We start from the raw sequence: 23,220 nt of genomic DNA, 5'->3' as shown, positions 1-23,220 counted from the left end.
CTTTTTGCTTAATCAAAAATAAAAAAACATAGAATATAAAGCACTCCGTGTGAAATCTATTCATATACTTGCATATATATAACTAAAGATAAATTAAGTATATTTGATATACTTAATTTATATCACTGTGTATTTTGCTGAAGAGAAATTTAAGAAACAAAATTATTTCAGGCCTTTATTCCTCCCTAGTCGTCTTGATGATAGATTTCAATTTTGACTGGGCGTGGGTCAGATGTATATGTGTTTTCACAGTGTCATTTGTTCTTTTTACTGAATTATAATTAAATCCAACAACTATACCAATTTTGTACCTTTGTCATCTGATCATTAGGGCCTATGTACCATTTGGGACCTCACCAACTCTGACATAGGCCAAGGCCTACAGTTCTAGCTAACAGGCCTGCCACAGATTACATCATAAAGTCGCTTAGTTTCTGTATTATATGATAAACTGAGCTTCTCATAACTGTTAAGATTTTTCTACGTTCGACAACATATTATGAAGTACGTAAATTTTCCAACGCCGAAATCCAACACGTGCCATGCTATTAATGAAATGGGCGTGGGCGTGTGCACACGTGGAACGGAAGTTTTTGAAAGTGTAGCTCTCTAGTGTTAGGAGGAAAGGAAACACGTAAATATGACAACAAGGAAAGGCGGATTGTGAAGCATTATTTTTGATATTTTATTGACTAGTCGACTGTATGTAGCTGATGTCGACCAGTGAGTGCTGGTTTTGTTCAACCTAAGATTATAACTACACCATTGCTTAGAACAGCAATTGCCCCAGAAAGCTTACATAATCTAAAGAGAAACTCACGTCATTCGGCCATCCCAAACAAGCGTCGTCAATGTTGACTAGCTCTGCACAAAAATAGCTCTTTGTCATACTGTCTGTTTATATACAAGTATTTAACGTGGCTGTTGTTTATACAGAAGTATTTAACGTGGCTGTTGTGAGCCCGACAGTGACTTAAACGGCAGAGGAGAAGTCATGACTGACGAGAAAAGTAAAAACGCCAATCAGGTAAGTATTCCCAGTCAAAGTAATAATATTTGATTTATTAATTTGATTTGTGTTTTATGCTGTACTCAAGAATATTTCTCTTACTGTATATGGTGGGGGGAAATTGGGCAGGGTTCAAAGAAAACCAGACTGTCTGCAGGCTGTTTTCAGCAACATAATAGTATCGTTGTTCATCTACTTTCTTGTAAGTAAGTCACCTTGAAAATTGTTGTTGTATGCACATATTGTACATTTTTACCAGCATATCAGATTACATATGTTCATATTTTTTCAGGTTTTACTGGACCCATACAGATACATTTGTCAAATTCCAGGAAAGCAAATCAGGACACAGCTGGCAAAAGTAAGACATTTAACTTTAAATTAACTAAAAAATAACACAGAAATATAAATAACAACAAAATAATATTCACAATACATCAAGACGGTAGTAGGAGAGGATGTTGTAAATTTTTAAGTTTGATAAAAGTATCCTAGATGGTTTCCTAAGAATTATTTTGTTTACAGCAATCATTATTACAAATCCATGTGTTAAGTTATGCAAAGTTTTGCTTATTTTTGTGTGTGAAAATGTGCAGCATTTTCTCTGTATATTTCAGGCATTTAACTATTGGTTGAAGATACCAGATGATAAAATACAGATCATATCTGAAGCTACCCAAATGCTTCACAATGCTAGTTTGTTGTGAGTATATACATGGATTGGTCATCCAACGTACTCTTGACTCATATCAGGTGCATTATGGCCTCAAGTGACCTGGATGTGCTTTCCTGTGGGCTATAGTCTGTTTCTTATGCTGGGAAACCTCATTGATGTCATGATACTTTTGAGTAGGGAATAAAACTCTGAAAAAATTAATAATTGAATAAATTACACCCACTAAATTACAATGTGCAAGACTGTTGATGTTCCTAGGCTTCAAGCAACCATTAATTATGAATTATGAATCCAGTCATATGAATTCAAAGTTGCTTTGACCTCATGTAAGAAACAACAGAAGCAATTCTCAGATTTATTTCAGATCTGTTTTCTATGAAAATTTTTCCGTTTTTTATTTTGGCTGACGTGGTTTGTATTCTATTTCAGAATAGATGATATAGAAGACAATTCTCAACTCAGACGTGGTATTCCAGGTATGTTAATAGTAAGACAATTCACTTTATTCAGTATTGCATACATACCTGTAGTTGCAGCATATGAAATCAAACAAGGATAACATGTACTTCACCTAAAGCATAGCATTTTCATTTGACACATTTTTCTTGATTCTGATTGATTCACCCACCTTATGGGGTCCCTTATGGGTTGTTTTGTGAAGTTTGATTATTTCTTATCAGTATCTAAAGTGTCATTTTGAGGCCTTTATGTGTTTTTGAGAGTCCATTTTTACGTACCAAACTTTGGATGAAATATAGTAGCTAATGTAGAATGTTCATTAATCTTTTGGCTTTCTAGTGAAGGTTGTTCATTTATGTTGGGTAAATACCTGCAAACTGGTAAAGTTTGTAGAATCTTTTAGTTTTACATTTTCCACATGTCCATACTCTGATGTCATACATTGTACCATTTTAAATTGGGTTTAGGAGTCAAAATGTTTGGTCATTCACTTTTTTAAGAGCTCAAAATTAAAATGATAAACTCAAATTGAGCCCAGGTCATAAAGATGACCTGCAGATATTCATAATTTTAGACAGATAAATGATGTTTTACAAAGACTTCAAATGAAATCCAATACATTTCAAATCTTTACATTTATATTGGATGCCCTCAATTTTTGTTGAGGTCATCACTTTGAAGACTTCTAAATACCAAACATTTCAACCACTGGGGTAATTCGGAACAGTGGGTGCTGTTTTGTACATGTCAGAATTCTGTTAAATTTAACTGAATATTTTGTATTTTCCCAGTTGCTCACAATATATTTGGGGTGGCCCACACAATCAACTCAGCTAATTATGTGTACTTCCTGGGATTACAAAAGATACTCACATTAGGCATTCCAGAGGCTACTCCGGTGTTTACAGGTAAGGGGGCTTATTTTATATTGAATTTGCTTGTGTATGACATTATTGATGAAGAATAAATGGGCAGGCCTGCTTTAGGAATTTCGTGGTGTTTTTACCCTGTGCTTTCATAAAATCAGAAAGATATGTATTTAGCTCTGTCCATCTGTCATGCTTTCGTTTCTGTGCCAAAACTCTGTGAATTATTGTCCAGTTTTGATAAAATATGTCCATTTGCCAGAAGCTTACTGTTCACTGAATTGTCTGTATCAAGTAAATCAAAACTACTCTGCATAGATAAAACAGCAAGTCAGATTTGTAATCCTCAAGAATTAATGCTATTTTTTGTGACATTTTGCAGAACATATATTAGAACTTCATCAAGGTCAGGGTATGGATATCTATTGGAGAGATGCATTTGTTTGTCCCTCAGAAGATGACTACAAAGACATGGTGAAAAAAAGTGAGGGATTCTGGTCTTTTTAATTTTTAGTGTCTGTGAAGTTGTACACCATGGCCATAATGTTTTTTTTTTTTTCTAAATTGTAACTTTAGTCTACTTAACCTGTCTGTACAATAAATATTTTACATACATGTAATTCACAGTATGGATAATGACATGGCCCCTCTTTTTTGTACCGGGGCCTCCGTGGCTCAGTCGGTTAGCGTGCTAGCGCAGCGTAATGACCTAGAAGCCTCTCACCAATGCGGTCGCTGTGAGTTCAAGTCCAGCTCATGCTGGCTTCCTCTCCGGCCATAAGTGGGAAGGTCTGACAGCAACCTGCGGATGGTCGTGGGTTTCCCCCGGGCTGTGCCCGGTTTCGTCCCACCATAATGCTGGCCGCCGTCATATAAGTGAAATATTCTTGAGTACGGTGTAAAACACCAATCAAATAAATAAATAAATCTTTTTTGTACCCTAACATAGTTTATGTGTAAAAGTTTGGTTGTTAAAATATTATTCTCTTACTGTGTACCAAATCTTTGAGCAATCCAAGTCTGAAGAAATTTTATTATCTTTAGTCATCAAAATGAGATTAACTTAATTATTCAAACTATGGGGAGCATCAAATTGTATTTCTTCTGAATAACTTATCTTTATACATTTTTGTATGTCATTACAATAAAGTCTGCCCAGCACATTTTAAAAGCACAAAAAACTTCAGGTGAACATACTTTATGTTTCAGAAACTGGGGGCCTGTTTGGTTTAGCTGTCAGTCTAATGCAACTGTTTAGCGAAAATAAAAGGTAAAAATGGTGATAGGATTGTATTTTAGACAACGCTGTATGTTTGTGATGACATCCATGTTGTTATTTTCAAAATAGATGCTACTTTTTAACCAAATTGTGTAATTTCATGTGTGAAGTACATGTAAATGTATTGCAAAAAAGTTGTCAGATACTAATTAAGTTTAATAATTTATTTATTTATTTATTTAGATGTATTTGATTGATGTTTTACTTCGTACTCAAGAATATTTCACTTATACGACAGCAGCCAGCATTATAGTGGGCAGTGCTCGAGTGAAACCCACAACCATCTGCAGGTTGATGGCAGACCTTCCCATGTACGGTTGGAGAAGAAGTAATCAAGTTTAATGGAGACGTAACAATGCATATACCTGGCTTGCACCTGTTTATATCTAATGACATGTACTTATATGTCAAAGTTTGCCAATCATGTCTACTTCACTCTTTATGTGACTTACTCTTTTTTATACACTACATTATCTCAATTACATGTATAAACATTCCAACAATCCAGTATACACTGTATAAAATTGATCATTGGTATAACCATAAGTAAGTTTGGATACACAAACTGTATATATAGTTGAAGATACATGTACTACATTACATGAACAGAGTGAGGTTTCTTTGTGGTATGTGACCTTGTGGTACAGTTTGGCCACTTTCCAGGTAGTGGTGCATAAAACATAGAAAACTAATTAATCAGGATTACATGAATCATGTAAATTATGTTCTTTGGGGGGTGTGGATGTCAAATATTGCAAAAGTAGAGATATTCTGTAGTATATTCTATAAATAGTTTGATTTAAATATGAAAACTGAGATGTTAAACTGTAAGCACTGAGTAGTGTTACATTGTTGTAAAGGGACATCATTTTGCTCTGGTATGTCACTTTGTCATCAAAATGACATCACTGAAACATGAAAACTGTGTATTGAGGCTTGTGCTCCAAGGAAGTGCCATCATAATATACATAAGATTTGAAAGTTGACTGTTCAGGTGTGGTGTTGTGTGTGTGAAGATGACGAGAGCCTAGTGATAACACACAGATACTGACCAGCTTTCTGTTTCTGTCCACAGTAACTTCAAGCCACTGATTGATGCTTTAGGACTATTTTTCCAGATCAGGGATGACTATGCTAACTTAAGTTCCAAGGAGGTAACATTTATTTGTCTGCAGCAGTGGACATTTGCTGTGATATATTCAGACGTCGATATATGTGAAAATTTCTTTTTTTTTTTAAAATATTATTGGGCTTACTGAATTCATGTACATGGACTTATGTTTGGCTTTTTTCAATGTTGTCAGAGGGAATACAAAAATAGAAATGATAAATTATCAAGTGTATGGGAAATGTGGACTGTCCCAGCAGTTTTTCCTCTTGAAGACGTGTTTACTCGACCAGAAAATGTTTTGAGTTGAACAAAATATTACACTGGGTTTCCCTTTTATTTTACCAGTGTGAATTTTACCAGTTTTGAATTATTTTAGTGTCTGCTCACCAGTAAAACACACGATGAAATTGGTGTCAGCCTAGTTATTCAAGTACTTTCATAAACAGTTGATTAAATTGCAGTTTGTGTTATCAAGTCTGGATATTTTATGTCGTATCTAATGCTGAATAAAACTGCATAGGCATAATCTGGAAGTACATGTATGACTTTGTCGTATTTGGTAATGATGAAAAATGCATGGTAATTATTTAAAATTGAGAACAGTCAGTGTGTATTTTTATCTACTTTTCAGTATGAAGCTAACAAGAGTTACTGTGAAGATCTCACTGAGGGAAAGTTTTCCTTCCCCATCATCCATGCTATCCGTGCCAAACCAGAGGACTCCCAGGTTATGAGTATCCTTGCACCCACTGTCTCTGATCAAAGGCCTCTTTAAATTGATGTTAAGATCTGATTTTACATGACACGTTGACCCTGGGCAGATGAGTCATGTATGGAATTTTAATAATTTGATTTTCACTGATCTGTTTATAGAAATGACATTGGCTCAAGATTTATTTATTTCAATGGAGTTTTCCACTGTACTCAAGAGTATTTCACATGTGTTGTGTCGGCCAGCACTACTGTGGGAGGAAACCAGGCAGAGCCAGGGGAAAAACACAACCATCCGCAGGATACAGGCAGATCTTCCAATTTATGACTGGAGAGTTAGCCGGCATGATCCGTTGGCTTATGGTTCCTGCTAGATATTGCAATTTAAGACAAGTGTTGTACTTCCCTATCTGACAATGGAATTGAATGGTTATTGAACCCTGAATGACTGATGGCCTGATAATTTGAAGTCCAGAGTCATTAAGCCAGTTTTGATGCTTCTGTATATTGTTTCCATATATATAGCCTTGAATTCAAGTGTTTCGATGGTAAATTCTCTGTCAAGTCACTGTCAATTGCTACTTGATTAAGAACTGGAACTGCAACAATTATGGTGTACCCTGGTTCCTTCTCAGCTAACACAAGATACCTTTTGGCATTTGACGGAAGACAGCAAGTTAACCTTTCAAAGCATAAGGTCATGGAAATGGGATGTAAGCAGCATAGGGGTTGAAAGCCAAAGGCCAGTTTTTTTTTTCTCCTTGACTTTTATTTAGGTATACTCCGTCAACGAACCACCGATAATGCCGTGAAGAAGTATTGTGTTGATTACCTGGAAAATATTGGGTCCTTTGAATATACAAAGGGTGTGTTAATACAGTATGAAGAACTGTAAGTATTTGATTTTCACTTCTCGAGAAACAGAATGAATTCCACCTTTCTAGTCATTGTGTAACTCACTTTCAGAAATAGGTTGGTATCTGCTCAATATCATTATTTCAATGTACATGTAACATAATTATGTGCTTATATTGTTAAATGTATATCCAGTATCATTTTTCATTAAGTCTGCGGTATTAAATATGTGTAAATATCACTGTCAGTTGAAAAAAATAATATAATTACTTTTCAAATAATATAGTTTATCAGTAACTTGCCAAAGGTTAGTGGCTTTCCCCATCCATAAATTTGACTACCCTGATGTATGTCAATTTTAGAGCATGGCAATAAACATCAATCAGTAAGTCAATAAATCAATCATTTTGATCAAGACTGTATTCATCCTATGATTGATCACTTGCTGTTTTAGGTGCGTTAAGTTGATAGAAGAACAGGGAGGAAATCCTCATCTCATGGGACTGATTAACGACTTGAAGAAAATGTACAGGAATGGACACTCCTAGTAGTAGATGTCATTGAAAGACTCATGAATGGATTCATTTCTTCACTGTTGTGTGTTCATTTGACTGAAGTTTTACCCTTTATGTGCACTTTCCAGTCTGATTTTAATATGTGCAATGTTCAACCTCATTCAATCAATCAATCATCACATGTGTAATTTACATAAAATGAATAAGAGAGCTGAGTTTTCATTCTTACTTGCTAAGGTGCTGGTGATGTGCATTTCTGGTCATTCTAATATGGGTCATATTGCTGTCATGTGTTTGTCTAAGCAGTATTAAGAGTAGATGTTGGCCAGCTGATGAAATCATGATTTTAACTGCTAATGATATCATGATTTTAAATGCTGAAAAAATGATTTTAAGTGGTGACGTACATTGCTCCCAATAAATGGGGAATGTGCAAATGGTAATTCATGGAATCTTATAATACCTGATACTGTAATTGACGTTTGTAGTCTGAGAGCTATAAGTTCCATAGTCTTGTTTTATGCACTGTCATGAAGAAACACCAAGAAAAAAAAGCTCAAAATAACATTGCTCCCGTTCTTTCTATTTTTTCTCTTCTCACAGTTGTAATGAGAGGCTGGTTGTTGATTCATAAATGATTTCTTCAAGAGATTATCCGGAATTGCATACTGATTGGCCTGGGTGGGTTTTTTTTTTTTGTGTACCAACCATGCTGAATTTTACACGATTGATTTCATATAGACTGGCTCAAGTCCAGTTTTAGTGACCACTTTTCATCATACATGCTGGCTTTTTAGACATCACTGGGTTTTACCTTGGTATAAATGCATTCTACAGTTTGGTCATTTTCTGCTAGCTGGTAGCTCACCTCACTATTCTGTGTAAAAATGGGTATAAATAAAAAAATTAAAAAATAAAAGTAACCATTTCATCAATAATCCTTCATGAATGTCACATTTTACTGTCCTAATCATATCCTATGCCTTATAACTTTTATGGTTTGGGACCCTGTTAGATAAAAAAAAAAAAACATTTGTTGTGCGAATGGAAGTCCAGTGGAAAGGCATGTATTAAATTATCTCCCCCTTCATCAGCTTAAGGATTTCTTTTAATATCTATATTTATGTACATGTATATTTAATAAAACTATATGCTTGTCAACATCAAATATTCTTTCTTCTCTGTTTTTGAAGTTTTTTAAATTACATAAATGAGTGTATATGTATAAGCCTTCCAGTGAGTGTTTGTACAAAACTTTTCAACACAAAAAAAATTCATAGGGTACTGGTACTTGGCCTCAGGGAAGGCTACTCCCAAATTAAGTGGTCAGCCTTCTTGTGTGGTCTAACATGAAGTTTTGTGGATATATCAAAATGTGCCTGTGACTTACCAAAGGGTTGGTCATTTATTCAGTATACATGTACCTGAAAAACTCCTTAAGTGTGGTGTTAAAGGGACACAGAATCGTCACTGATTGGTTGACAGGAGTCTTACATTATGCCTAGGCGAAGCTGAATGTTATTGGGTATGGCACATTTATTCAAGTGTAATGAAGAATGTAGGTTTTAACCCAGGAAGTCCAAATTCAACTGAGAGAGCATTGCTTTCGTATACCCTTCAAACAATAATCAATTAAATAAATCTAACTAGAATCCCTAGGTCCATCCCCTCCATTTCCACAGAAAAAATTACTAAAAAAAAAAAATTAAAAGAAATGACAGGATGTCATATTGCTTTGTTTGACTTCATATAGATTGTTTTATGGGCCATTTGTGGTGCACATCAGCATCACTTTGAATGGAGAAATGTGGCAATCACAAAGGCATACAGTGTACATGAAAATCCATTCTTGACCTTAGTACCTGAACGAGAGTAAATATGAAAATGACCATCCCATAGTATGTAAACTGAAGCATGCACGAGTTTAGATCATAGGTTTATTTATTTATTTATTTATTTGGTTTTTACGCCGCACTCAAGAATATTTCACTTATACGACAGCGACCAGCATTATGGTGGGTGGAAACCGGGCACATTCCTGGGGAAATCCACGACCATCCGCAGGTTGCTGGCAGACCTTCCCATTTACGGCCGGAGAGGAAGCCAGCATGAGCTAGACTTAAACTCACAGCGACAGCATTGGTGAAAGGCTCCTGGGTCATTCCGCTGCGCTAGTGCACTAACCGACTGAGCCACGGAGGCCCCACTTCGATCATAGGGAAGTATTATACCACCCACCACCTTTGTTTATAATTATGGTCGAGTTTAGTACGTGTTCTCAGCACTGGCCTGTCACTACTTAAATCTGAAGAAAGACAGACCCAACCTGTCTGACCTTTGTATGAAAAAGTCATCATATGGAATTAAACACAACTGTTGTTTTACGACACCAAGTCTTGAAAGTGCTTAATTCACCATTCAAAATATGAACATGCAAATCTCATTAGGTCTGGAGGAAAGACTTAGAGTAGGTATTTCTTCAGATACTGTTATTGATTTATACTAAGAATGCATCACCCATGGGCAGGACTAGTGTTTCATAAGTGAAACAATCTTTAGAATGACATACAAGATCAATCAAACCTAAACAGATTCTTCTGGTTATAATTCTGTATACACCAGCTCATGCTGGCTTCCTCTCCAGCTGTATGTGGGAAGGTCTGCCAGAAACTTGTGGATGGTCATGGGTTTCCTCCCACCATAATGCTGGCCGCCATCATATAAGTGAAATATTCTTGTGTGCAGTGTAAAACACCAATCAAACAAACAAATAAAATTCTGTATACATGTAATTAGTTTCCTGCAAGAAAAACCTAAAAAATGTGAATAAATTTTTTTTAGTAAACAGCACTGACAAGCTGAGCTTAACATTTCTTTCGATTTAATTTCACACTTGGCATAATAAACTACAAGAACACATTACTACATGTATGTGTTAACACAACATTGTTCTTTACACACATAGTATATATACTGGTTTTCACTGCACACACATTTTTTTTTTTTTTTTACATCACGAGTACATTAATTCCAAAATGAAGTTTGCACAGCTTTCCACTGCAGTGCTTCACGCAGACTGATTATTTAATACAAACTCAAAATGTCAGATAACACATAACCCAATGTCGGACAACACATTACAACAACGTTAGATATTTAACACATATTAACATGAAGTCTGATAACAGTTAACGAGGAAGATGCTCATTTAACATGTGCAAAGCAGTTGTACTTGCATTGTGTTTACAATGTGAAGTGACAAGGAGAGTTTTGCCCTTTTTTTGTGGCAATATATGTACCTGTGTACATATATATTATTACTTTGTAAAAATATAAAATATATGATACAAAAGCATTTTGCATTTGTATATAAAGCTCTAAATCCACATGAATATCCTCCCGAATGACGAGATATCCTTGGAACTGAATTTTAAATATCATGATATATTGAAATAAATTGAATTATGATGTGACAACTACACGTATATGCTAGTAAAACAATAGTACAGACACATGATGATTGTATACCACATCAAATGGTAGAATGTTACTGGTAACAGTAAATGAGATATTGCATCACCTGGTCATAGCAGTCATACTAGGTACAGTCAATTTCCATGACAAGATGGAAGAAAGCTACGGCCAATTTGAACAAAACATACATCCAGTTTCTCCTACTGTCTTTCAAAAACGATATTGTTCCAAGATTTATGAAGATGAGCCCTTTCAACTCATCTTAATGTTACAAACAGTTCAGACACACTGTAAGAGTATAAGAAAGTAGTGCACCGTATAAAGCCTGATAGTTTCTCATATCCATACATATATGTATGTACCTCACCTGCTTAACAACTGACACAACTGTTCAGTTTCAACGAAACGTAATCAATTTTAATTCTCATGTTTATTATTTCTTACTTTCTGCTCAAGACACACAATATCACATCATCCACGTCTTTATATTTTGAGAGACCAATTTCTAAGTTCACAGTAATGAGTGGAGAGGCGACAGACAACACTGCGATTGCTCCAGTACCATTCTAACTGTTTAACCATATTTGACTGACATCTCAAAGTACGAATATCCCACAAAACACTGTCCCGTATCCATCACAATGGAGTCCAAAAAGCATTATTTAATCCACCAGAGAAACTTGTACATGTAGTTGCAGTGGAAGCATGAATACTGTTTCCACTGGACCCAACTAATGGGGTAATTAGGGGTAAGGGCTACTCTGACTGCTCCATCTTCTGGACTGTGCAGGACATCAAAATTCTGGCTGTTTCCCCTCATTCTCCACATGGTAGATCACATCAGACAAGCAGTGCTCAATGATGGCCTGGGATGCAGCTTCAGACATCTACAACACACACACACACAAATTCAGGTATAAACAAAGGTAAATAGTTCAACATTTTCCCATATTTATACACTACATACACATTTATTTGAAAATAAAGTGGACATAGATTCCTTGAAGCTAAATTAGTTCACAATTTAGTTACCTAATTAAGATTCACTTAAAAAATCAATTTGTCAATCAGGATAGCAAACACAGACGCCTCAGTTTGCCAAAGCATCTTTTCCGATGGCTTTCAAGAGTATTCTTTCAAGACGTACAGGAAGATTTTTGCTGAATTGTATGTTGAGTTCAAAAAAGATTTCTTCATTTATATATCCAAAAAACAATGCTTTAAAAAATCCCATCACTGTTAATGTCTATAACAAATATCTCTGAACATTTGCAGGAAAAAAACAATGTGGGGAAAATATTTAAACTTTTCCACATAAAGTTTATTTGCAGTATCCTTTAAAAGATTTAAAGACACTTTAAAACAATGCAAATTTTGAAGTGATTTCTTAATCTGGAAAAGACACCTTTAAAAATCAAGGACATTTCCCCAGATCGAATAAAACAGTGGAATGCACAGCACTGGCTATGCAAATTTAAGTAATTTACTACAAGGCACAACAGATCGAAAGTGTTTAAGTGTTGTCATACTTGGGTTTTCCCAGATTGTCTACTTGTAAGCCTAAACTGCATTTTTCCTTGTTATTCACAAAAATATAGAAAAAAATACAAAACTTGTGCGAATATATCAAATCCTGATAATAGACAACCATGTACGCCAAAATGACTTCTCTTAAGCCATACTTACTGGCTTGTAACTCTGCAAATCTTTAGGCATTTCAGGAGGGTGCTTAAACACTGGTCCAAAATTTATGGTCACCTGAAAACAGACAAGTTTGCCAACATGTTCAAAATGTTTTTAATACATTTAGTAATCTTATGTATGCATCTCCACATATACATTCAGTCACATTTCCCACACCACCCAACCATAAGTTTCTGCATGGGATCCATGCATTTTTCTGACGTGACTGATCAAACATGGTTCTCCACATGATTAAAAGGAAGGCAATGATTTACACCTTCTCAAATATATACTGCTTTAATAGGCCTTCTGTTAAAATACTGTCACGGATATTTCAATGTTAAAAGGTAAATCAGGATATTCTTAAATAAACTCATGAAAATCATCTCCCTTTACATGACTTGACGAATGTCCTGGTTTTAACCAGATTACCCTAATTTTTTAACCTTTTCAACCATCAGAGGGGATAATATCTTGAAATATTCTCAGAGAACTACAGAGCATACAGAAATAATCTGCACAGTTTTTTTGAAGCCTGCATCAGTGACAATGGACAATGACAAATCATTATTGGTATCATTTTCATAATAAATGTATGCATACAATCCACTGGAAAAAGTGCTTTAGAGGTGGAAAAGGTTGAATATTTAAAGCACACAACGCCAAATTATTGCTCTATTTATGAGTCAAAGACCACTCTGCAGCAAATTTACTTTCTTGTACCAAAATATCACAAAACATGGAAAGTAAAAACATATAGGCTTACTAAAGCAGTTTTGTATACTAAAAACATGTACACCACACTTACTGAAGCATTTTTATACAGTAAAAACATATACACTACACTTACTGAAGCATTTTTATACAGTAAAAACATACACACTACACTTACTGAAGCATTTTTACACAGTAAAAACATGTACACCACACTTACTGAAGCATTTTTACACAGTAAAAACATATACACTACACTTACTGAAGCATTTTTATACAGTAAAAACATATACACTACACTTACTGAAGCATTTTTATATAGTAAAAACATGTATGCTTACTGAAGCTTTTTATGAAGTAAAAATGTGTACTCTTACTGAAGCATTTTATGCAGTAAAAATGTGTACTCTTACCGAAGCATTTTTATACAAAGAGACAGCAGGGTAGTATACTCCCTCAAATATATCCTCAAAGGCTACAGGCTGTGCTTGTCCATTGCGGAATGTGACAATCTGAAATAAACATGGTATTTACAAATTCCGAGTTCTAGACTTTCAAAGCTTTCTGTCCAAAAACACAATATACATGTATTAACTTGACTGCTTTGTATTTGAAGGGAGATAACTACATTCAGAAAAAAAATCAAGTTCTAAGGCAACAGAAAACCAATGATGTGAATGAAATCATCAATGCCCACTCAAAAGCATTTTTATTTTCCGAAAATAAAATTGCAATTACCAATAATCACGTCTTTTTTTTTTAGGTAAGGATGTTATAAATTTGGTGGGCATACCATAGCTTATACGTCGACACTGTTTCCCCCAACAAAACTCTCCAGAATGTACAAATCATAAACTATTGTACAGATGGTGCATGCATTTGAAGTTTACCTTTACACTACCAACAAAAAAAAAAGTATATTGCTTTAGCTCTTTAACACTATACACAACGCCAATGCTTGGAGTATGATATAAGGTACACCTGTACAGCCAAGGAGATACAACTATAAGATTCACTTGAGCTAAAATGTAAGTAAATATTAATATACATATTACAAATGAAATAAGCCATTAACTCACCAATAAAATGGTGGATTTTTCTCCCTGTTAATGTACAATAACAGTAGTTTTATCAAGCATTACTGTGTAAATGTTGGTCTACAAGTACCTTGCTACCAGGTGCAGGCTTGAGGTTTTTCTCTGTTTCTGACACATAATCTTTCTCTTCATAATACAAATGACTTTTGAACTTGACCAAAGGCTGCAATGAAAACAACAACAAAAGATTATAAAGTTAAATCAAAAGATAAGTTAGCATGCTTTTACTAATTTTACAAGGAACGATACAAACCGTATTTCTTCAACCTTTCCACATAGTCAACCCGACCACTTATCATTAAACTGCAATCCGTTGCACTAGTGTAGCATGGCTCCATGAAATGCAGACCCTGTAAGAGTGGTCTCCCCTGAACAGCTATTATTCTATATGTGCACTTCAAGTTTTAAGTGCAACAAACTTCATAGGTCAAATTGACATCAGTTCTAGGTAACAGGTATTACACTGCTATCAGCCGAGATAAATTTAGACCATAACTGCCTCTACTCTATATTCTTACAAATACATATTCCCTTTATTCAAAATAAAAAAAACAGCATAAGAAGCTAAATATAACAGAATTTTTTCAGGATAAAAAAACTAATTTTTAAACTGAATTTTTAGCTAAAAACTATTAACTTAATTGCCCAATATCAGTAAATGTAATGCAGTTTTAATAATATGCATATGCAAGTTTTATGCTTTTTATTTGTGTCCTTTACGTGCACTGTACTTTATCACAGCTTCAAAGATGTTGAGTCAGAATGCAAAATTACTGCATGAATACAGCATCCAGATCTCATCACTCACAAAGAACAAAATATCTCAAGGCTTAGCGTTCAAGCTTTTCGAAAAGTCATGTAACCATGAGGGTCAAACGTACAGCCACAAACACACAAATTTATACTGGGCTTCCATGTGGTACTGATACTGGTCAAGTTGGAGCAGGGTTCCAATACAAGCTACTCTAAACATGCTTGGGACCAGTATGGTTGATGAGCTATTGTTCCCCTTATTACATGATCATGGTGAGGACAGAACACTCCAGCTATCTGTACACTTGCGTACGTGTAGATACTCATACCATCAGTATATTTAGCAGCAGCATGCAGCTTTTTTGTCGAATTTTTCTGAGAATGGGGGCAAATTCTGAGAATGGGGGCGTAATACCATCTACAGGTCCGTCAGTTAACAGATACCATGTGTGGTGTACTGTGAATGTAAATACACATAATACATGCAGCAGAGGCTGAGTCAGCCCCAGCAATATGTACCCCACATATGTGACCCAACTTCACACATGGGTATTCCTTAAGCACAAGACTTTCACAAATTCTAGAGAAAAACAAAACACAAAAATGTGCGAATTTAAATTTATGAAACATCAATAAACAGTTTGTAAAACAAGGATTCCGAGACTTCATATATTCAAACCGATGAATCTGCATAAACAATTATGGTCGCCTATGGGAAGGAGAGGGGGAAGGGGTATCTTTATACCCATATTCAGCCGGATTACATTGAGACATCTCAATACCAAATATCTTAACACAATAATAATAAAAAGATAAATAAATAAGAAAACAAAGTACAATATGTGGTGGTGAAGTAATGTTACAAAGAAATCAATGCAACATAGAATATGTTAACCTGCATACAGAAACACTTATCCCATCAAATGCCCCTGTATACACCACTGATAACATATAATATCAAAATACTTTTGTCCCCACTCAAAATCTATTCTGCATGCACCCAGTCTGTACTCTTTATATTTTCAGCTTTTAAAGAATTGATTGATTCAAGAGTTGATGTGGGAGGGAGATGACCTATGTCCCAAAACCCCAGTAAGGTATCAGGATTCTGACTGATACAATATAATACAAACTTACAAGAGAGAGATTTAAATTCATCAACTCAATGATAAAAGTTAGCAATGGAATACAAAAATATGATTTAATAACCTCAAATGGTGTTTTATATGTTTTGTACAAGTACTTGCATGTCCAAATTTCTCAGAGGAAACGTTTATTTAGAGGAATGGTGAAAACATGCCACCTTTCTAAATCCATCTCCCTTGAGCTATAAATAATTTTTGAACTGTCCAAACTGCAGGCAGGTCCACATTATCAGACCCCTCTGACTCTTCACCACAGTGCACATGTACATGTATGTGTAGTCTATGTCCCTGTCTCAGTCTGAAGCTGTCAGGAGATCACAGGGGAGAGAATTAATGAGCTGGAGGGCTTAAAACAGCTGGGCTGAAGCTTAGTATCCAGCTGTGAGCGGAATTCCAGGGTAATTTGGAATTTAATTCCTCCACATGTGACAGAGGCCAAGAGAGTCTAGGCCAGGATTTCCCCTTTTGTACAGTAGCCGAGTTCAGTTTCTTACTTCATAAGGCTCCCCCCAGAAACACATGTGTCAAACCCCCTAGCTTATATATACATATATAGTTAAATGAAGTGAAGTGTGTAGAGTAGACAGAAGAAATACGAGCTGGCTCTCCTGCAGGATGGTCAGAAGTAGATTACATGTAACAGGAGCCTGGTGACTACAGTGAGTAGCTGGATGTAGTTAATGGTTACTAATTCACTTTATATCTTGCAGATTATTTCTCCAATGGGTCATGTTTAGAACTATCTGATATGCATGCACAGTACACCTGCTGAGAAAGCTGTAAAATAGGATGGACATGGTAGGAAACATGTGGATTTGTACATTACATGTGTACCATGTTAGAACTGCAAGATACATGTGGACTGGCATGGAGAGGCTAGATGTGGTGCACCAATCTATGCTGGCCCATGTCATCTATCACAAAAACACTACAATGATAAAAGGCTTTGAGTTAATACAATTACAGTGATATTCCTTTCTGATGTAGAATGTAGAACAATGTACATCTATACATATCACTTCAGACTATTAAACTACTAATGCTTGTCTTAAAGCCGGACATAGATCAACCTTGCGACTGGGAGCACATGATTGGTGCCTAAGTTGTTTTACTTTTCTGTAACCTGTGACATCCAGCTGCACCATTCAGTATCTATACACATGCTTGTGCCTAGTGGGCCATGCATGTAGACATTACGTATGCCTGGCTACCGTTAACACTGCAGACCAAGATCTTAAAAAAAAAATACTATCACAATATCTTTATTTTACCTCTTTTCAATATTACAGAAGACAAGAATACCTCTTGCAGATAATATACACTGCTGCATAAACAGTTAAACTTCAGGACAATAATGCTGTACAGGTGCCACTCTTTATGTTACGCTTAATTCCACATGAAACATGCAATCTCCTTTAAATTCTGATCAATCAGGATTGAGAAACTTTTTTTTTAAAGAAAATAAATGTACTGATATATTAATTAAAATATTCAGCACTTAAAAATGTCATCATCTGAATACTGAAATACTTTTTTTATTTACTCAGACATGTATGGAAAGTTAAACATGCTGCTGTCCTAACATAATGTCCATATTTATCTTCAAGTATTTGCATGTTGTTTTAGGCTCCGAAACCTATTTAGAGTACAGATAATACTTACAGTGTATAGCATTTACCTATTTGTGCCTTTGATGTTAGTACGTTAGTAAAAGAGAGGATTTTTCAGGAAAATGTTAACTAATAAACTTGTTTGCTGCACTCTCTGCATGACCTGAGGTCAGTATAAGAACATGGGTACACTGAACCCAACCTCCACTCACCAAGTGGATTTTAAGAGCCTAGAGTAATGCCCCCAAAATTCCCTGAAAGCCCTCAAAGGCCATTATCAGCGGGCTGGACAATTTTGGTTATTTTCTCCACAAACTGTTAGGGTATTTACACAGGGTTTGGCTGGGGGAATGTCAGTGCTGCGAATGGGCAATAGAGAAGTTAGGGCACATATTACACAGAGAAGCTGTGTCATAAGCCAGAGTCAGGCCATGACTTCCCCTCACAGCTACTTCCCGAGGCAACGGACATGTAGTAGCCACCCTGTTAACAAACAAGCTCTCCTTTCTTAGAAAAACCAGTGAAATTTCTTCAGGCCTGTGCCCAATATGCTATATTCTTAGGAGCCCCTTAAATTCTGAGGACCCAGGATATGTAACCAGAGACATACACACTCTGGGGCAGCCTTTTAGACACAGAACATTTGCTGGCTGTCAGTAATGGACTTCTAGCCTGATTTATATGACACAGACTTATGTATAGTCTGTGCTATACAGACCCCCAGGAATGTCATCATTGGCTAAGAACTGGCAGAAAATTAGTCACAGAGATGTAAGTATGTACAGTTTGTACCATGTGATGTCTGCAGCAATGTTCCTCAAGAAGATGTAGCTCTAACTTTTTCTCATGAAATATTTTCTATTTCCATAGATTCTATGGAATAAATCATGTTGAATGGTTTACAGATACATGTATCTGACAAAACTGAACACGTACATGGTTTATTTTCTTTTAATCTCAGGCAGTCATGGGTGAAGTATGTGTCCCGGATGCAGGTGTCTGCACTTGTTCTGCCAAACTTGCATGGCTTTTCAATGATAATTACAGATATAAATCTTTACCTGTTTGAACATCATGTACATCTGATGATGAAAACATAATGGACACAATCTTTCATACCATGCTTAAAGCTTTGTGGGATGCTGTGTAACAGACTGTAGTACCATATATAATCAACTGTAGGCCTATCAGTAACAAATGAAAGAGAAAATTATTAACAGTACCATCCTGATAATCCATTTCTGAGTCTAAGAAAGAATATAAATATTCATATAAACAGTGTGTTCACCATGTGTTGTCCTATTATATAGCCAGTATATTCACTGTTTCCTATAATTTCATCATCTAATACTCGCCACGATATGGCTGAAATATTGCCGATGTGGTGTTAAGCCATAATCATTCATTCTAACAGACCAGTGACCATTATCAACCAAGATCGTGGGTCTCCCCTGGGCTCTGCCCGGTTTCCTCCCACCATAATGATGGCTGGAGCTAGATGCGGGACTACCTTTTCACGCATTATCACGCAAGTTCTATAATGCTGGAGGATGGACTGTAAATGAGAATTTCCAATTCATGTGGTCTGTTTGGCTGAGGAAAGCCAACAGTGCACCTTAATAGCTGGTGCAGTCATATTAAGGAAATATTCATGAGTACGGCGTACAACACCAATCAAATAAATAAATAAATATATGTATGATGGCTGCAAAATGGTGGTCAGGTTTCATAAATATTCAAGATTCCAGGTAGCAATGTGATAAAAAGTTGTTCAAGCTTGCAGAGGTCAGGTAATGACAACCAGGTGGTGTTGTTGTAACTCTCAAGGTAAATGCAGCTAAGGTCAATACAATACTCCTCACAGATGGTAGACATAAGAGCTTTGTAGTAGTGGGTATATTTAACCCCACTGCCAGTACTTGCACACTTGTTGTCAGCAAAAACATAACACTTGTACCCATAGGTGAAGAGCAGTGCATCCCAGGAGCAATGGATGCAAGCTGATCTGCATACTGCAGTGGTCAAGTCTTACAACTGCATATGCATGAACACCCACTAATTTATTACCCAGAAGCAGCTGGTACGCAAACCACATTGACATGTGGGATCAAATAGGAAAAATAAATAAATAAAAAATAACCTCGGCTATTGTTCTTACATAAATGCAAGGTAAATATGAGAAGCCAACATCCTGTAGCATGTAACTTAATGCTGTTACACAGTTATATTCATATGTGCATGTATCAATCCAAAATTGTCGTCTTCTTTTACTTTGTACTTCATTTCAATCTTACTTCCACATTGTCTCCCATTCAAGCATGTTAAAGTCAAGATACATGCAAACGATGTGACAAAGTCAGCACCATTTAGAGCTTGGGACAAAACTCTTACCAAGACTATTTAAAATTTTTTTTTTTTTAGAAATTTGCTGTGCCGCACTCTGAGGTCCCATCACTTTTCTTCATCAGAATTTGCCCTATTTGTCTACAGAACATTTTGCGAATATTTGTTTTTCTTTGAAATCAACGCTGATGAATTGATGAACTCCCTTAGGATAATTCATTAAGTTTTAACAAATTTTAGGTGCAAACAATAAGGTGTAAAAAGTATGGTCTCAGCATCTCAAAAACAAAACAAGCTTTTATGTGGAATAGTTTTGTACAAAAAAAATAATGTAAAATATTTCTGAACACAGTTCTCTGTTGCCCATCACTTGAGGCAGTTCATGCAAACTTAAATGGCTGTTTTTGAGTGCTGGACGTGGCCATACATATTTAACCATCTAACAAAAGTGTCTTAACTCTTAACCACATGTAGATATGTGTACGATTATATAGCAGATCAATCAGCAGATTTCGTGCTATTTAACAGGCTTAGGTCATTGCCAAGTACACTGCAATTCCCAATCATCCCTTCAGATGTATTTAATTATCCCTTCATTGCCAACATTACTGAGAGAAAACTCCCATTCTGGGTCCTCGCAGTATGTATGTAATCGGAGATGCCAATGCTCGACAATAGGATCAATATGGATAGTTTCAAACTTTGTAGGCTGTAACAGTTTACAGGTGACAGTTAGCTTACATACATGTACTTCATGTAGGCTGTAATAGTTTACTATACAGGTGACAGCTTACATACATGTACTTCATGTAGGCTGTAATAGTTTACTATACAGGTGACAGCTTACATACATGTACTTCATGTAGGCTGCAATAGTTTACTATACAGGTGACAGCTTACATACATGTACATCATGTAGGCTGTAATAGTTTACTATACAGGTGACAGCTTACATACATGTACTTCATGTAGGCTGTAATAGTTTACTATACAGGTGACAGCTTACATACATGTACATCATGTAGGCTGTAATAGTTTACTATACAGGTGACAGCTTACATACATGTACATCATGTAGGCTGCAATAGTTTACTATACAGGTAACAGTTTACATACATGTACTTCATGTAGGCTGTAATAGTTTACTATACAGGTGACAGCTTACATACATGTACATCATGTAGGCTGTCATAGTTTACTATACAGGTGACAGTTAGCTTACATACATGTACTTCATGACAGCGGTCCTGACTTCAAGTCTTATTGTACACCATGATGTATTAGATCTCCAGACAGGAAAATTTATACTAAAAATATCCACCGAACCATATATGGAATAATATTTTCTATTGGTCTTAAGGTGTATATTGATGTACGAGGCGAGTTGGGGGACAAACTCTGGTTTACTTTTTCCAATCCTGACAGGTAATTGAGAAAGCTTGTATTATGTAATAATGGTAACAGAATAATACTGATTATGTAACAATGTAGTGGAATAATTGTACTGCAATTCTTCAAACTTTTGACATGTCCCAATGTGTTTATTCAAGCCTAGTCTGAAGGAATCATTCTGTGCAGACTGATAAAATTATGCTTTTTGAGAAGCCCTGAAACTGGCTAATCCAACCAATGTAGTATTGTATCCAAAATCAGATTTAAAATGAGCTCATGTTTTTTTTTTCATATGCGAAAAGGCTGAAGAATTAGGATATGTATTCAGGCAAGGTAAGCCTTCCATCTGAGTTACAGCTTAGCCTACATATTCAAACTTTATCCCTTAGGCCAAACACAAACTAAACACAAAAAATTTAGTTTGCATGTCTCTTTCCATCACATGTGCGTGTAATTATAGTTCAGCCAATTAATTCTGCATTTATTAATTTAATGTCAATATGGATTTAGATAAAAATTATTCATACGCTTATTATCTGCTGTACTTGATAATTAAGCCACAGTTACATTTATGTCCACTGTATGACACATAATGCCTATCGAGATTTAATTCAGGCAAATTACATTTGTATGTGGTCACATCTTCTCAGAAGGTGAACCAGTATATCACTAAGTGATAATTTATTACTTTCCACACAGGATATGCACAAAAAACCACAGTCATCCCAAGGCTTGTGAAGAGAATGAATGGTTACTGTATGTTTAAAGTACGCTGTACTACTTCCCTAATTTTAGGTCCTGGGTACATTTAGGTTATTCATGTACATGTACTACCTGATCTGGTACAATGCGAAAAGTACTAAGGCCACAAACATGAGTGAGTGAGTGAGTGCTTGGGGTTTAACGTCGTACTCAACAATTTTTCAGTCATATGACGATGAAGGAGTCATTAAGGTGTATGTATGTGTAATGTGCCTCCTTGTTGCAGGACAGATTTCCACCGCTCTTTTATCTAGTGCTGCTTCACTGAAATGACTTGCCGAAGGCAAGTAAGCCACTCCGCTCGAGCCATTATACTGATACAGGTCAACCAGTCATTGCACTATCCTCTTCATGCTGAATGCCAAGCGAGGAAGTTACAACTTATCCTTTTAAAGTCTTTAAAGGTCCACAAACATGAAGGACAGTTCAGGTATCATGTAGATGAATATAAACGTTACATAACAGGTAGAGATAAGTGTCAAGTAGACAAAATGTCATATACATGTACATATATGTACATACAGAGTGTTACTTTAACAGATGAATTGTTCAAGTTATGTTGAGAGCTGGGTATATATTTATTATATATATCATCTCTACAGCTTTCTGAAACATATATGTACATTCCACTGAGTAAGCGCCTATTACTCATTTAAAAATTCACTGCCAAACAATTTGAATTCTGTCCAATAGTTTTTAACTGAAGTATTTGGATGGCTGTAGGTGGGGATTACTATAGGCTTAGTAGTGTGTCCTCACTAGAACA

At 35.8% G+C, this 23,220-nt stretch overlaps 2 protein-coding genes across 4 annotated transcripts in view; one reads left to right on the top strand and one right to left on the bottom strand.

Annotated features, from left to right (window-relative positions):
- The first annotated feature begins 298 nt into the window (after nucleotides 1–298).
- Nucleotides 299–8,640, top strand: LOC135474269 (geranylgeranyl pyrophosphate synthase-like). Of its 3 annotated transcripts, none has more exons than XM_064754168.1 (12): nucleotides 299–702; nucleotides 937–1,027; nucleotides 1,302–1,370; nucleotides 1,627–1,712; nucleotides 2,115–2,161; nucleotides 2,936–3,052; nucleotides 3,393–3,494; nucleotides 4,220–4,280; nucleotides 5,365–5,443; nucleotides 6,032–6,134; nucleotides 6,888–7,002; nucleotides 7,421–8,640. In XM_064754168.1, exons 2-12 carry the CDS (start codon nucleotides 995–997, stop codon nucleotides 7,512–7,514), a joined length of 906 nt encoding a protein of 301 aa, XP_064610238.1. In that variant the 5' UTR covers nucleotides 299–702; nucleotides 937–994; the 3' UTR covers nucleotides 7,515–8,640. The 3 variants fall into 3 exon arrangements, with proteins under 3 accessions (XP_064610238.1, XP_064610237.1, XP_064610236.1); XM_064754167.1 differs by having other exon boundaries at nucleotides 299–723; XM_064754166.1 differs by having other exon boundaries at nucleotides 299–1,027.
- A 1,706-nt stretch (nucleotides 8,641–10,346) lies between these two features.
- The window catches only part of LOC135467769 (set1/Ash2 histone methyltransferase complex subunit ASH2-like), a 50,849-nt gene continuing 37,975 nt past the window's right edge, over nucleotides 10,347–23,220 (bottom strand). Inside the window, exons 14-17 of the mRNA XM_064745612.1 lie at nucleotides 14,520–14,612; nucleotides 13,766–13,864; nucleotides 12,642–12,713; nucleotides 10,347–11,842 (exon numbers count right to left, since the gene is read on the bottom strand). Of these exons, the coding sequence (XP_064601682.1) occupies nucleotides 11,750–11,842; nucleotides 12,642–12,713; nucleotides 13,766–13,864; nucleotides 14,520–14,612 (357 nt within the window). The 3' untranslated portion in view covers nucleotides 10,347–11,749. The remainder of the gene's footprint in view (nucleotides 11,843–12,641; nucleotides 12,714–13,765; nucleotides 13,865–14,519; nucleotides 14,613–23,220) is intronic.

The sequence above is a fragment of the Liolophura sinensis genome, chromosome 1 (genome assembly GCF_032854445.1).
Source record: "Liolophura sinensis isolate JHLJ2023 chromosome 1, CUHK_Ljap_v2, whole genome shotgun sequence".
NCBI classification, from domain to species: domain Eukaryota; kingdom Metazoa; phylum Mollusca; class Polyplacophora; order Chitonida; family Chitonidae; genus Liolophura; species Liolophura sinensis.
Note: the sequence above shows the minus strand (reverse complement) of the source record. Positions and strands in the feature narration are given on the sequence as shown.

Excerpts from the sequence above, each read along its gene's own strand:
- LOC135474269 (XM_064754168.1), top strand. The coding sequence starts at position 995 with ATGACTGACGAGAAAAGTAAAAACGCCAATCAG. Across the intron at positions 1,028-1,301 it reads AAAGTAAAAACGCCAATCAG|GTTTTACTGGACCCATACAG; the intron begins GTAAGTATTCCC and ends ATATTTTTTCAG. Across the intron at positions 4,281-5,364 it reads CTGTTTAGCGAAAATAAAAG|TAACTTCAAGCCACTGATTG; the intron begins GTAAAAATGGTG and ends TTCTGTCCACAG.